The sequence below is a fragment of the Doryrhamphus excisus genome, chromosome 2 (assembly GCF_030265055.1).
Source record: "Doryrhamphus excisus isolate RoL2022-K1 chromosome 2, RoL_Dexc_1.0, whole genome shotgun sequence".
NCBI classification, from domain to species: domain Eukaryota; kingdom Metazoa; phylum Chordata; class Actinopteri; order Syngnathiformes; family Syngnathidae; genus Doryrhamphus; species Doryrhamphus excisus.
The window spans coordinates 10,829,597-10,842,724 of record NC_080467.1 but is presented as its reverse complement, the minus strand read 5'-3'; the positions used below and the strand labels follow the sequence as shown (position 1 = coordinate 10,842,724).

Sequence of the window (13,128 nt, the reverse complement as noted above, 5' to 3'; positions counted from 1 at the left end):
GGTTGTGTGCGTGTGTGTGTTTCTATCAGAGTGTCAGAGAGGGCAGGAGAAACAAGGGAGGTACACCCTGGACTGGTCACCAGTCCACCACATTCCACCAACTCTAGTTAAACGAGCAGGGATGATTGTAGGACATGGGAGGATGAAGAGATGAGAACCCACAACTCCAGCCTGTGAGCCAGAACCAGGGTTGCGAACCACAAGGTCACAGTCATGCCCTGAATGCCTCATATGATGGAAAGTTCTCACACACGAGTATTAATAGTTGCTGGGGGTAACTTTACAGCAGCCTGCCACCAGGAAGCATCTCTCTTCCTCCTTTTTAAAAAAAAAACATGTGATTTCACAACAAAGTGTTAGTTCTCATATGGCCTTGTAAGCGTGGCGTGAATGTGTCTTGTACATGTCAAAAACACAGCATGGCTGACTCCAGATCAAACGTAAGATGTAGTGTTAAAAGGCAGTATTGACATGGAACATTCGTATTTCTATATGTATGTACGTATGGGCTATAAATTCTGCGACATTGGCCGCCAAAATAAAAGCATCAGCTTAACCTGTGCTCTGCATGTATCTGAGCCAGATGTGGAAGTTGCATCGCTACACCGGTCACTTCTCACTCACTGTTTACTTTAGGGAAATCCCCCCACTCCCCCTTGTGGGCCCCTCCCCTCAGTCATCACCAGGAAGCATCTTGACTCATAGGCAATGACTCAACCTCATGCACATCCAATAACACACACACACACACTTGAGCTGTCATCCCACCCACCATGAGTCACCACCAAAAGCAACCCCCCCCCACTCTTCATCCCTCCCAGCACTTTCCAGGCCCGTGTCTCCCTGGAAACACAACACTTGTTTAAAATGTCTCTTGAAAAGATGGTGTCATTAGCAGGATTTATTGTGGAATTACATTACGGCCCACTTGCTCTTCCAGCGCTGGCAAGATCGAAAACGCCACGCAAACAATACTTCAACAGTGATGACAATCTGTTGCGCTGCTAAAGCTGCCCCCCCACCCCCTCCCCCGGCAGCTGATTTGATTACGTTCTCCTTATCGCGCAAAACAGCTTTGTAGCCGTGGAGAAGTGTGGTCAGAGTGTGTGTGTTGAATCAGCAGAAACACTCAACACACACACAGTTAGTGGCAGAAGTGCAACAGGAGGGCTGTCAGCTGACAAAGAAGCAGCCCTTTAAAGAGGGGGTGTTGCCATACTCCGCACAAGCAAAGCCGTGCGTGCATGCTACAGATTGAGCAGCCTCGTGCACGCGCACTCGTCACGTCTGAGCTGATTATGTGGACTAGCACACAGCAGTGCTGGCTCAGAAGTCTGAAATCCATGAGCAGTTACTCCTGGTCATTGACCCATAGTTACCTTGGTCACATGTCTGTGCTTTTACTGCCTCCTGGTGGTGCAACGTGGTAGTGTCTCTTAAGGGGGCACAGGCAGATGAAGCGCTGTTGTTGCCATGGTTGCACAAGCTGGAAAGCAAATAAACATCACGCTGAAGATGTTAACACAGCTGCAAATCTGCTGGACTTGAAGGTGCCATTTACCTTCTCTGGCCCCTGTCTGAGCATCTCTTCTTTCCAGGCTGACCCCGGCTATGGTTCCGAGTCCAGCCTGCGACGACATGGCTCCATGCTGTCCCTCACGTCAGCCGCCAGCGGCTACTCGGCCACCTCTACCTCCTCCTTCAAGGTGACCTTCTGCAGTGACTTCACCGTGGATGTGCAGTGACACCAAAGTCCCGTCCATGTTGACCCCTCACAGCAGCCGGAGCTCAATCTGATCACGTTGTCTTCCTTCTAGAAGGGCCACAGCCTGCGAGAGAAGCTGGCGGAGATGGAGACCTTCAGAGACATCCTGTGCAGACAGGTGGACACGCTGCAGAAATACTTTGACGGCTGCGCCGATGGCGTCTCCAAGGACGAACTGCAACGAGACAAAAGTAAGCGACCACAAAAACACCTCGTGGCCCTCAGAAGGCGTTGATGTTGATGTTCAATGAGTGTTTTTGTTTACCCCCCCCTCACGCTTGTCTTGGCTGGCTGAGCATTGGCACCTGGCAGCTCGCCACTCCTTTTCTTCTCATTCCGCTCCCTCTCAGCCTTGCTCCATTCTCAAGATGAAACCACCCCATTGTCATCTTGGCGAGCACAGCGGTGTCAAGGCTGTGTCTGTGTGTGTCGTGTGTGTACTGTAACCCAAGTGCTCTGTCATTCATTCAGTTGTGGAGGATGACGAGGATGACTTCCCCAACACCCGCACTGACGGAGACGGCAGCAAAGACAAACGTAAGTCCACCGTACGTCAGCGGGCGTAGCCGCATGCTAACATGTGCTTCTCTGCAGTCTTCCAGTGCTCCAACCCCAAGGGCGTGAACGGCATCGACTTCAAAGGCGAGGCCATCACGTTCAAAGCCACCACCGCCGGGATCCTGGCCACTCTGTCCCACTGCATTGACCTGATGGTGAAGAGGGAGGACAGCTGGCAGAAGAGGCTGGACAAGGTGCTTGACTTGCGGCTGCTCCGTGGAGGTCCGTTTATGTCAACTTCCTCTTGCGTGCGTGCTTGCAGGAGATGGAGAAGAGGAGACGAATCGAGGAGAGCTACAAGTCGGCGCTGAATGAGCTGAAGAAAAAGTCCCACTTTGGAGGTCCAGATTACGAGGTGATGCCACGTAGCAGCTACCCAATCTTGTGTGTGTGAACTGTTGACGTGACTTCCTGTTGCCTCCTCGTTGGCAGGAAGGGCCAAACAGCCTCATTAACGAGGAGGAGTTCTTTGACGCGGTGGAAGCTGCCTTGGATCGACAGGACAAGATAGAACAGGTATTCCACATCCTGTCCACCATCTGCAGTGACGTCATTACAGCCGCTTGGTGGCAACATCTGCTGTCTTTTTGGTGTTTCCTGAAGTTGCTTTTGTGTGTTCCAGTGTCAGACCGACAAGGCAAGAACCCAGAGGTCCAGTCCAGTTCCACCACCAGACGTCTTCTCCAGCTCTGGCTCTCACAGATTAGCTGAACAGGTTCTCTCTCCTTCTCCTTCATTCTTCTTCTCATGTCTGCTGTAGCCTGTTGGTCTGTAGTCCAACCATTCCAACGTGTCTTCCTCCAGGTGGAGGAGATGGTGCAGAGTCACATGACCTACTCCCTCCAGGATGTCGGCGGCGATGCCAACTGGCAGCTGGTGGTGGAGGAAGGGGAGATGAAGGTACAACAAAAGAATATATACATGCATGATATCTTTTTGGTTGTCAGCGATATCAACTTAAAATGTCAGTTCAAGTGTAGCTTGTGCCCACCTGGAAGTAAGGAGGACTGCAACAGGTACCTGTTGGTTAGTCTTCATCAAATACGACATGACTACGAGGACATCACTGTGCTGTGGTGGCGTGTCAGTGAGCTGATGTCTTAGCTTACATCACAAATCCACTACGTACCTTTGCAGAAAATGTTGCCTGCATTCCACATTTGTTGGACCTCAGGGACGTTTGACTTAGGAGGTTCCACTTGTGTTGCGGCGAGACACTCGAATCTTCCAGTCAATCATCTGTCACATACTTGTGTGTGTGTGTTCAGGTGTATCGGAGGGAGGTGGAGGAGAACGGGATCGTTTTGGACCCACTGAAGGCCACCCACTCTGTGAAGGGCGTGACGGGCCACGAGGTGTGCCACTACTTCTGGGACACGGCCTACCGCAACGACTGGGAGAGTATGTCCTTGGCCTCGCCACCTTCATTGGTTAAATGATACTTTTTGTCTCATTGAATCTTCTCCTTCTCTGCAGCCACCATCGAGAACTTCAACATCGTGGAGACGCTGTCTGATAACGCCGTCATCGTCTACCAAACACACAAGGTACCACCACCACCACCACTCTCTGCACACTTGCTGTATGTGCTGTGGGTGGTCCGCCTAACGGCCGTGTGTACCTTAGAGGGTGTGGCCCGCCTCCCAGAGGGATGTCCTCTACCTGTCGGCCATGCGCAAGATTGTGGCGAGCAATGAGAACGACCCAGACACCTGGCTGGTGTGCAACTTCTCCGTGGACCACGAGGACGCGCAGGTGCGATGCAAAGCACACAGGGAGGACACCACGTCCCATTAGCTGCTTCCGCTGAATTTTTTTTTTTGCCTTCTTTTGCATCCTGCAGCCAAGCAGCCGTTGTGTCCGCGCCAAGATCAACATCGCCATGATTTGTCAGACCCTGGTCAGTCCACCAGAGGGCGACAAGGAGATCAGCAGAGACAACGTCCTGTGTAAAATCACCTATGTGGCCAATGGTACGTCACCTCGAGGGAGTACATCATAAACACACACAATTGGGGTGTCACGAGATGATACATACAATTGGGTCTACAAGAATAAGACCAGATTTTAACCTGACGTTAAGAAAAGTCCAGCGAAAAGATACTTGGATATGGCACTGGCTTCTGTGGCACAAACACGCTGAAACCAATCCACAGAGTGATCTCTCTTCCTGCCTGTTTGGTGGAAACCAGACACGCACGCACATTATCCGCTTATTTCCATTTGTGTGATTAATTAATTTATTATCGACCCAGGCTTAGTGTCCACAAGTTTTTGTTCCTGAACAAGAAATCACATCTTAATCTTCTGAGACAAACAATAGTACCATATTTCCTCCAATAGACACCATGCTTTAAGTACGATTGCTATACAAGACAAAACAATCAATACTCCAATTAGCTTTACTCTACCTGATCCCATACATTTTAGATTGCTCACCAACAGCAGCACTTACTGAATGGAATCAAATGCACCCCAACCCCCATTTAATACCCTTGACCGCCATGTGGGGAAATATGTTCATCATCCAATAGTAGTGGTGGTCCTGTTAACAGTATAACAGTACAATGACATCACTATTCTGTCACTAATAGTTATGGTACCACAGCTAAAACTATTTTAATTTCATCCACTTCTGTCCACAGTGAATCCTGGTGGCTGGGCCCCCGCCTCGGTGCTCAGGGCGGTGGCCAAGAGGGAGTACCCCAAGTTCCTGAAGCGCTTCACCTCCTATGTGCAGGAAAAAAACGCCGGCAAGCCCATCTTGTTCTAAACATCCCATAAAAAAAACCCCAGATACATCTTACCAGGTACCAGTCGGTCGTTGTGGTGCCCCCTGGTGGCTACATGATACATAACTAAATCACACGCTTCAGAGAAATGTACGTATGTTGTGTAAGAAATGTGTAAAGAGATTTCAAGCTATCTTTGCTAAATAGACTGTTAAAGACTTATCACTATTTGTAAAGTGCAGAGGGCTGTGGTCACCTTTTGAGCCCAATGATGTTCAAAGAATGTCCAGCCAATGAACGCGCACCGTCAGCGCTGAGGGTGGGACATGTCCAACCATTGTACACCTTTTTTGGAAAGGAACCTTTCAGCTTCATGCTAAATTTCTAAGCAAAAGTTGTCTTGTTGTTATTGTGTGTAAGCCCAAATGCCTTAGGAATAGTTTGAGGTTCCATCAGGAAGTGCTGATAGAACGCCTGTGACATCACTACCACTAGTCAAGTGCCTCGTGGCTGCATTGGTTTGACTTAATTTCATTCATGTGAGGGATTAAAAGGACAACCTTTTGAAAGCGTGTACTTTCAATCCTTCATCGTCATTGTGGCCACTCAAACGATGACCTTCAATTGAAGCACTTTGACTCCATCTCTTTTACCAATCACAAACACTTGTTGCTTTGGAGTCTTGCATAAATGCTATCTTCCATTTCAACCAAGTGGCGAAATGACAACATGAAGCTCAAGTCAACATGTTAACATGTGTAGCAGTTAGCTAGTTGAATGTTCATACTAAATGCTGGAAGGAGGAGGAATAAATCATCATCAGCCGTGTTTGCTGCCCTTGTGTGTTTCCAATCACGCACACCCATCAACGTAAGCTTGATAATTTAATATTCTAGAACACACAGAGACTCACAAAAGACATAAGGCCAGTTCTGAGCTTCTTCTGTTAAAGACCCTGAAGTTACATCAAAGTTTTAACATTATGGCTTTGGGTTTCCCGCCTGGAACACTGATGGCTCTTCTTCATTAAAAAACAAAACAAAAAAGCATTCAGAAAGAAGAGAACCTTGCATGAGGCACTGAAGGATGAATTCAAGTCTTTTTAGTCCGCATGCAGACTCTCCAGATGGGGCGTCCAGGAAAGCCTCAAGTTATTCCATTTTGTCTTTCGTGGTCACACAGCACCCCCAGGATTTGATGACATAGCTTGTGCTAAATTTAATTTGGACCTTGGAGACGGAATGAGACCGTGAGACAGCGACACGAGCGACATGTGGATGTGGTGGACGGCTCACCTGTTGTGGGTCATGTGACTCTTGACAAGGTGTCCCGCTTCGAGGGCCGCCATGAGGGACAGCTCCCCCGCTAAGACGGTGGCACAGACGACGCGGGCCAGCTGACGAGCGTTCTCTCCTGGCTGGTCGGGCCTGGTGCCTTGGACGCCCAGCATCTAACAGAGAACATGACAGGACTTTGTGGAAACCTTGTATCTCCACTTTTAAAACTAGGTGAAAACGAGGTGAAAGTACCTGCAGGCAGGCCTGCTGTGGGGCCAGGTTGGTGCCCCCTCCCACGGTGCCCAGCTCGATGGAGGGCATGGTGCAGCTGATGTAGAGGTCCTGGCCGTCTGGACCGGTAGCTTCCATCTGAGTGATGCAATTGGAGCTTCCCACCGTCTGTGCGGGGTCCTGCCATCACACAATACGCTATAAGTACACTCGAAAGATTGATCCCGTTTTGTTTCGCCATGACTCACCTGCCCACAGGCGATAAAGATGGCCGCTACAATGTTGGCGGCGTGCGCGTTGAAACCGCCGATGCTGCCCGCCATGGCCGAGCCCACCAGGTTCTTGTTGATGTTGAGCTCCACCAGAGACGCTGTGCTGCTCTTCAGAACCTTGACGTTAAAAACATACGACACATTTTACAGGAGGTTGCAAACGCCACAAATCCAAAGGTTTTTTTTTTACCTCTTTGACCACCTTAGCGGGGATGGTGGCCTCGCACACAGCACACTTTCCCCGGCCCAAGATCCAGTTAATGGCGGCGGACTTCTTGTCGGTGCAGTAGTTGCCGCTGACGGAGAGGACCTCCATGTCGGGGTGCTGCTGCTGGAGACGGAGCAGAGCCTTCTCACAGCCCTGAACACACACCAAGGAAATGACTCGTTAAAACTTGTGCATACATCATTGCACTGTGACTAAAGGTGCAGACGATGTTTATTTCTCTGTGAATAATGCATGGATCCTAACAACTAAATATATACAGTTATCCCTCCTTTATAGCAGTTAATTGGTTCCAGACCTGATTGCGATAAACAAATTTCCCCCATATAGAGTTCAATTTAGAAAATCTGTTTATGGCTTTCTAAATACATTGTTAGAGCCCTGTAGACATGAAAAAACACCCCTATAGTCACTTTTACGCCACATTATGCAACTCCAGTGCAGCAGGGACTCGAGGTGGCAACTAGCGAACCAACCAGTTATCTTCTAATTTATTTCTTCTAAACTAAGAAGCCAAAAACTTACCGCTTCCACACAGATTGGGAACTGTTTTCATGTGGGACTGCCATGGCTGACTTGATGTGGTGTTAAGGCAAGGTAATGTAAGCTAATGTCCCAATATTATGTGTCATTACTGCCACCTAGTGACCAGGCTACGACATATGACGGTGGTCGTACCTTGGATAGCATGTTCATGCCCATGGCGTCGCCTGTGCGAGACTCAAAGCGGATGTAGAGGTTCCTCCCCGCCAAGCCAACCAGCAGCTTCTCCAGACGGGCAAACCTGGCGACCACAAATGTTTGATGGCGGAGGAGGAAAGGAGGATGCGTGGAGAGTGGAGAGTGGAGAGTGTCGTGAGCAAACCTGCTGGTCTCGTCGAAGGCCTCTTTGACGCTGCTGAAGCCGTCTGAGCTCTCCAGCCACGTTTTGACTTCGGCGGCCCGGCAGGCCGAGGGCAGGCGTACAACGGGCCCCCGGGTCATGCTGTCAGCGAGGACGCTGCTGTGGCAGCCCCCGCTCAGCTGGACAGGAGCAGAGAGTCGGCAAACGCGAATAATGGACAGGACAAGTCGGCGTGAGACGTGGCAGACGCTTACAGAAAGAGCCCTGCAGCCTCTGTTGGTGCTGGCCACCAGGCAGCCCTCTGTGGTCGCCATGGGAACATAAAACTGCTTGTCGTCCAACTGGAGTGGACCCGCCACCCCAACCGGCACCGGCATGTACCCGATGACGTTCTCGCAGCAGGTGCCCATCACCTGCCAGACGGGAAGATAGTTTGTACAAACGGACCATGGAAATAAGAAACCGCTTTGGCGTCCACCTTGGCGTAGTCAAAGTCCTTATAAGGAAGTGAAGACAAGGCGGAGGCGACGGGAAGCTTTGATGACAACATTTCCCTCCTAATGGCCACGCCCCTCTCTGGGGTCTCCAGCACAGACTCCAGCTTGTAGTTGAGGATGCTGCGGGACGCCACCAGGCTCATCACCTCGGCGTCGCTAAGGCAACGGGCTCCTCGCTGAAGGACGACAAGCACCGCCTTCACTTCCTGACACTGAGACCAAACGCATGCTCGTCCCTCTGTGAGGAGCTCACCTGGGGGTCAGCGAGGATGTCCAGACATTCCTCCAATGTCCGCGGTGCTACATCTGACACGCTCTGTGCTGAGGAATCTTCAGTTCCATGTGGAGCTGCCGGGGGTCCCCTCGTGTCTTCTATGGACCAATCAGGGCAGTTAGATCAACGTCGCCGTTGATTCATCCCGAAACAGAACGAGCCTCACCCATCTCCCCGCACACGAGTTTACACTCTTCTTCTGCGGCGGCAATGGCGGTCTTCTTGAGGTCCATCCTGCGACAGCTCTCTGCCGTCACCAGCTTCTGCGCAGGCGGCGAGCTGCTGCCGATGGGACTCTTGATGGACAGCGAGGACTCCGTCTCCGTCTGCTCAAAGACGACGTACTTGACGGCGAGCAGCAGTGCCAGGCCAAGCGTGATCACCTGCTCCAGGTCCATGCTGGGGGGACGACGGAGAGAGCTTTAAGACACAGCGATCACGGCGGTCAAGCGATCACGTGACAGACATTCAGGATGTTTTACCCGTTGAGCTGCAGTGGACGCATGGAGGCGCCCGACTCCAGCCTCTTCTGCACGGATCCCTCCACGGTGCGGTTGTGTCCGGGATGCTCGGCCGCCAGTCGAGTGTGAGCGTGGACCAGAGCCAAACCCAGAGACTTGAAGGAAGAAGAAAAAAAAAAACACATCCTTGTTATAAAATGTCTCCATGAACATCGGCGAGGCTGAATGCACGCCGCCCACCATGATGAGCTTCACCCGCTGCGTCACAGGGTTGGGCTTGTTGTGCTCCTCCTCGGCCAGCACGTGGGCGAAGTGGCTCAGCTGCCAAATGGGACGACCCTCGCGACTCTCCATGGAGAGCTACACACACAGCAATACACGCACTTCAATAAATGGACACCATGGTCCAGCTTTTCCTCTTTGCGCTGTCCATCAAACATCTGCTCACCTCCAGAACCAGGGAGACGCACGCGGGGAAGAAGGTCATGAAGACAAAGTAGTTAGCGAGGACCGACATGCAGCCGAAGCAACACATGATCTCCAGCTGCGGCACGCCTGCAAAACAACCACTCGGCTCAGCTGGCCGCAAAATCTCCTGAACAGCTAAGGAGACCCCCCCCCAGGAAGCTCCTTACCTGACATGGTCCCAATTCCGATGACCAGGCACTCCACCAGAGCGTCCAGAGTGAAGGTGGGACCCAAGATGGCCATACCTTGGGAGATGTTCTCCCTCACCTCCTCCTGTGCACACACGATACACCATGCAGGTTTAGAACCCATGAGAAGATCAAGCATCGTCGCTCACGTGGGTGCTTACCTGAGAGTTGGAGCTGAGGGCAAATTTGGCCAGCGTGCAGGCTTTGGAAAGGTCGATGAGGAGAAGGAAGAAAGGTAGCGCTTCACTGCGGGAGGGAGAGGAGAAGACAACTGTTACATTAAAGCATGAATGAAAACAACAACTGACAGGAGTTAAGAGAGCGCCGCTACAATGAATCATCTTTTTTTTTTTTATCAAGTACCTTTGCAGAAATATGATTAAATGTGATTTAAAAACGCATTTGCACACATTTTGCTGTCAGGAGTTCATAAAAAAGCAGCTTTCCATCCCCGAGTGCGGCACTTGGGGGCATCTAATGATCAAGTCACTTACTTGAGGCCCGTCAGCTCTCGGCCAAAAAAATGGATGACGACTGAACTGAAAACAAAGCTGGAAAACAGTGTGAATAATCCCGCGATGCCTGCAGGAAGAGCAAAAAAACACTTAAGGTGAGCTTTAACGTTTGTCGCATGCACGCATCTGAAAACACGGCATCATACTGACCCAGTATGTATTTGGAGCCCAGCTGTCGGAGGTTCTTGAACTGGAAGTAGATGTAAACGATGGCGACGCAGCGTGTGACTGTTAGGATGATAACGTCGCTGCTGTGGACTTGCTAACAAAAAAAAAAAGGCATTGTGAGCAAGTGTGTAGTGATGCTAGTCGCTAGCCAGCTAGTAGCTAATGGTGTGGCAAGGTGTCACTACTCCAGTAACCTAGTTCTTGGGCGTAACAATGTTAATAACAATAATAATGTTGCTGTAGCTTAACATGCAAGTCACATTATGCAAATGCAGCATTGTTGTGTTCATGTCTCACATAAGGATTGTGGGCAAATAGCAACCCGAAAGGGAATTCTCCTTCGTCTTACCTGGTCTACCTTGGGACAGTTGTTCCAGCTGCACATGTGGCTGCTGGCGGCCAGGCTGTTCATGGACATGAGGCAGACGGTGAGCGCCAGCGTGCCGATGATCACCTCCCACGGGTGGGCGGCCACCAGCAGCCCGTGGAGCCTGAACAGTCTCGCCAACATGGTCTCTGGGATAACAGACGGAAAATGAGATATCCCCTCCAGCATAATTACATTGGCATTCGAGAGCTTATATGCAGTTTAAATGGCACTTTAGATACAATTTCGCGTCAACCCACAAACGACCCAAGGCAACGTTTGCGTTTACGATCAGCTAACGTAGCTAACCGGCCTTAGCATTAGCATTAGCTGTCACGCCCATACGAACTACAACAGACGTACAAAATGTTACTTTGTCACTCAACAAGGACAACACTCTTACACAATAAAGTAACACAACGCTTTCGTACCTCAAAAGCTCAGTTTCCAAATGTTTAGATACATAGTTCCTTGACAGGAATATCGTGTCCCTCTACGGACGTGCAAGCTACCTAGCCAAAACTGTAGTGTAAGCTGATGTAACCAATATGGCGACCCGGAAGTGAGGGGAGGACTTCCCTTCATTTACGTCATTGCTGGGTCTAAAAGGCGAAAACGAACGTCACAACTTTACTTTAAAATGAACAAAAAAATGTTCGTTCGTAAAATACTAATCGAATCAACATTGGAGAAATTGAATGAACGCACAGCACCTCGCTGCCATAATGGAACGAGAAATTCAAGTGTCATTTTAACCCACTAGGTGGCAATGTTTCCCCACTCAATGCCTTTTCTGACGTGCACCGAAAGGTCATCGAGAATGAAAGACCAGAAAAGTATGATATTACTATACAGGATGGAAAAAAATATGAATGAGTTGCACCATTTCACACTTGACATACAGTATACTACATAACACAAAAATCAACTAAAAATCCCCAAATCCATGAATAATAAAACTAGTCATAAAATCTACAAAAGTTGTCAATAATATTGTGACCTATAATTTAAAAATATTTTAACATGTACTATGGTGACATTTTTATAAATAGTAAAAAAAAAAACTAAACAAGTCATCTTAACTATAGCTACAAAGGCCCCAAATACACTTGTTACCTACCTGGAATACAAAATACACAAATATTACACCAATGAATATCCTTGATGAATACTCACCATAAACACAAATAACATCATAGTATAAAAATAATACAACATGTAAAGCTTCCACATATAAATTACACAAGAATTACAATCATTGGTATTGATTCTAAAATAATACAACAACAATAATAACAAAAGTAACTAAATCGTGACATGCTATAATATATATAATATATACAATATATATAATATATATATATAACATATAAACACATGCTACTTGTTTTTTTAAAAGCTATAAAAGCTATAAATCCAGTTCATGTTGTGAAACGTCATTATTATCTTTATTGTTAATGAAACATGATATTTTTGATATTGGTATACATATACTGTGTACAGTATATGAGTATATGAGTATGAGTATGAGTACAGTATATATGTACTGTGTAGGCTATGTACTGTGTATGTATAGAAGTTGACTTCTAGACGTGTTTGTGTGTGCAGAAGGAACATGTGAGTCTTCATGAATGATGTGTTGCTAATAGGACCCCCCCCCCACCTTACTTCGCTCTCCCCGGGGGGTAAACAAAGAGGGAGGGAGAGGGAACACGTACGTGTTTGTGTGTAGCAACTTAGTGAATGTGAGCCAGCGTGTATGTTTGTGTGTGTGTGTGTGGGGGGGGGGGGGGGGTGATGGGGGGGGGGTTTCCTAGTGATTTATAACATCAACTCCTGCTCCCTCCTTCTCTTCCACTGCAGCAGCACAAACACATCCATTACAAAAATACTCATGTTAATGGCAATCCTATGCGTGTGTGAATGGGAGGGGAAGGTTACCATTGTGGGGGGGGGGCTTAAAGGTGTGCAGTCTTCTCTGGATGCTTGGTGGAAAACTGCTGAAAAGACTACAACGGTGGAACCCCCCGACATAGAATCAGTCATGGCAAAAAAAAAAACATGAGGAAGAAGTGTGATGATAACCATAGAACCAGGAAATGGTCTGACTGAGCAGTACAACGTGAGCATAATAATAATAATACATAGCATATTTATGCTAATACATGCACTTTTTCTTGTTAGAATACATCCCCGCCCGCCGCTCAATATTGTCCAAAATAATACAAATATTGTTATTTTTGTTACCTGTCATGGTACAGATGGAAACTAGCAGCTGTGCTATA

General features: G+C 48.6%; 2 protein-coding genes and 1 long non-coding RNA gene across 5 annotated transcripts in view; 1 reads left to right on the top strand and 2 right to left on the bottom strand.

The window, feature by feature from the left end:
• LOC131105475 (uncharacterized) overlaps window positions 1-1,936 on the bottom strand; it is a 15,664-nt gene extending 13,728 nt beyond the window's left edge. Inside the window, exons 1-2 of the long non-coding RNA XR_009119941.1 lie at window positions 1,562-1,936; window positions 1,380-1,486 (exon numbers count right to left, since the gene is read on the bottom strand). This is a non-coding gene — a long non-coding RNA (uncharacterized LOC131105475). The remainder of the gene's footprint in view (window positions 1-1,379; window positions 1,487-1,561) is intronic.
• The window catches only part of LOC131105462 (ceramide transfer protein-like), a 45,368-nt gene extending 39,291 nt beyond the window's left edge, over window positions 1-6,077 (top strand). Inside the window, exons 6-18 of one of the 2 annotated variants that reach the window (XM_058053608.1) lie at window positions 1,599-1,706; window positions 1,821-1,956; window positions 2,237-2,302; window positions 2,360-2,517; window positions 2,586-2,678; window positions 2,756-2,839; window positions 2,946-3,038; window positions 3,128-3,223; window positions 3,592-3,724; window positions 3,800-3,870; window positions 3,950-4,078; window positions 4,167-4,296; window positions 4,969-6,077. In XM_058053608.1, the coding sequence (XP_057909591.1) occupies window positions 1,599-1,706; window positions 1,821-1,956; window positions 2,237-2,302; window positions 2,360-2,517; window positions 2,586-2,678; window positions 2,756-2,839; window positions 2,946-3,038; window positions 3,128-3,223; window positions 3,592-3,724; window positions 3,800-3,870; window positions 3,950-4,078; window positions 4,167-4,296; window positions 4,969-5,096 (1,425 nt within the window). In that variant the 3' untranslated portion in view covers window positions 5,097-6,077. Of the gene's footprint in view, window positions 1-1,598; window positions 1,707-1,817; window positions 1,957-2,236; window positions 2,303-2,359; window positions 2,518-2,585; window positions 2,679-2,755; window positions 2,840-2,945; window positions 3,039-3,127; window positions 3,224-3,591; window positions 3,725-3,799; window positions 3,871-3,949; window positions 4,079-4,166; window positions 4,297-4,968 lie in introns of both variants that reach the window. The other variant, XM_058053604.1, reaches the window with a different exon arrangement.
• LOC131105443 (3-hydroxy-3-methylglutaryl-coenzyme A reductase-like) lies at window positions 5,927-11,430 on the bottom strand. 2 transcript variants are annotated; one of them, XM_058053571.1, is made up of 20 exons: window positions 11,275-11,430; window positions 10,826-10,992; window positions 10,459-10,570; window positions 10,288-10,375; window positions 9,955-10,039; window positions 9,773-9,878; window positions 9,586-9,692; window positions 9,378-9,497; window positions 9,159-9,292; window positions 8,843-9,075; window positions 8,656-8,774; window positions 8,384-8,578; window positions 8,160-8,318; window positions 7,927-8,084; window positions 7,740-7,845; window positions 7,026-7,196; window positions 6,812-6,952; window positions 6,585-6,743; window positions 6,351-6,505; window positions 5,927-6,284 (listed from the first exon to the last, which is right to left on the bottom strand). In XM_058053571.1, the coding sequence occupies exons 2-20, from the start codon at window positions 10,985-10,987 to the stop codon at window positions 6,230-6,232; spliced, it is 2,565 nt and encodes an 854-aa protein (XP_057909554.1). In that variant the 5' UTR covers window positions 10,988-10,992; window positions 11,275-11,430; the 3' UTR covers window positions 5,927-6,229. The 2 variants fall into 2 exon arrangements, with proteins under 2 accessions (XP_057909554.1, XP_057909563.1); XM_058053580.1 differs by having other exon boundaries at window positions 8,656-8,771.
• Between the last annotated feature and the right edge of the window lie 1,698 nt (window positions 11,431-13,128).

What these genes read in the sequence shown, in the direction of transcription:
- LOC131105443 (XM_058053571.1), bottom strand. Translation starts at nt 10,987, where the DNA reads ATGTTGGCGAGACTGTTCAGGCTCCACGGGCTGCTGGTGGCCGCCCAC. An exon ending in GCGTCTCCCTGGTTCTGGAG is followed by an intron (nt 9,498 to 9,585) that starts GTGAGCAGATGT and finishes CTGTGTGTGTAG; the next exon opens with CTCTCCATGGAGAGTCGCGA. An exon ending in GCATGAACATGCTATCCAAG is followed by an intron (nt 7,197 to 7,739) that starts GTACGACCACCG and finishes GTGTGTGTTCAG; the next exon opens with GGCTGTGAGAAGGCTCTGCT.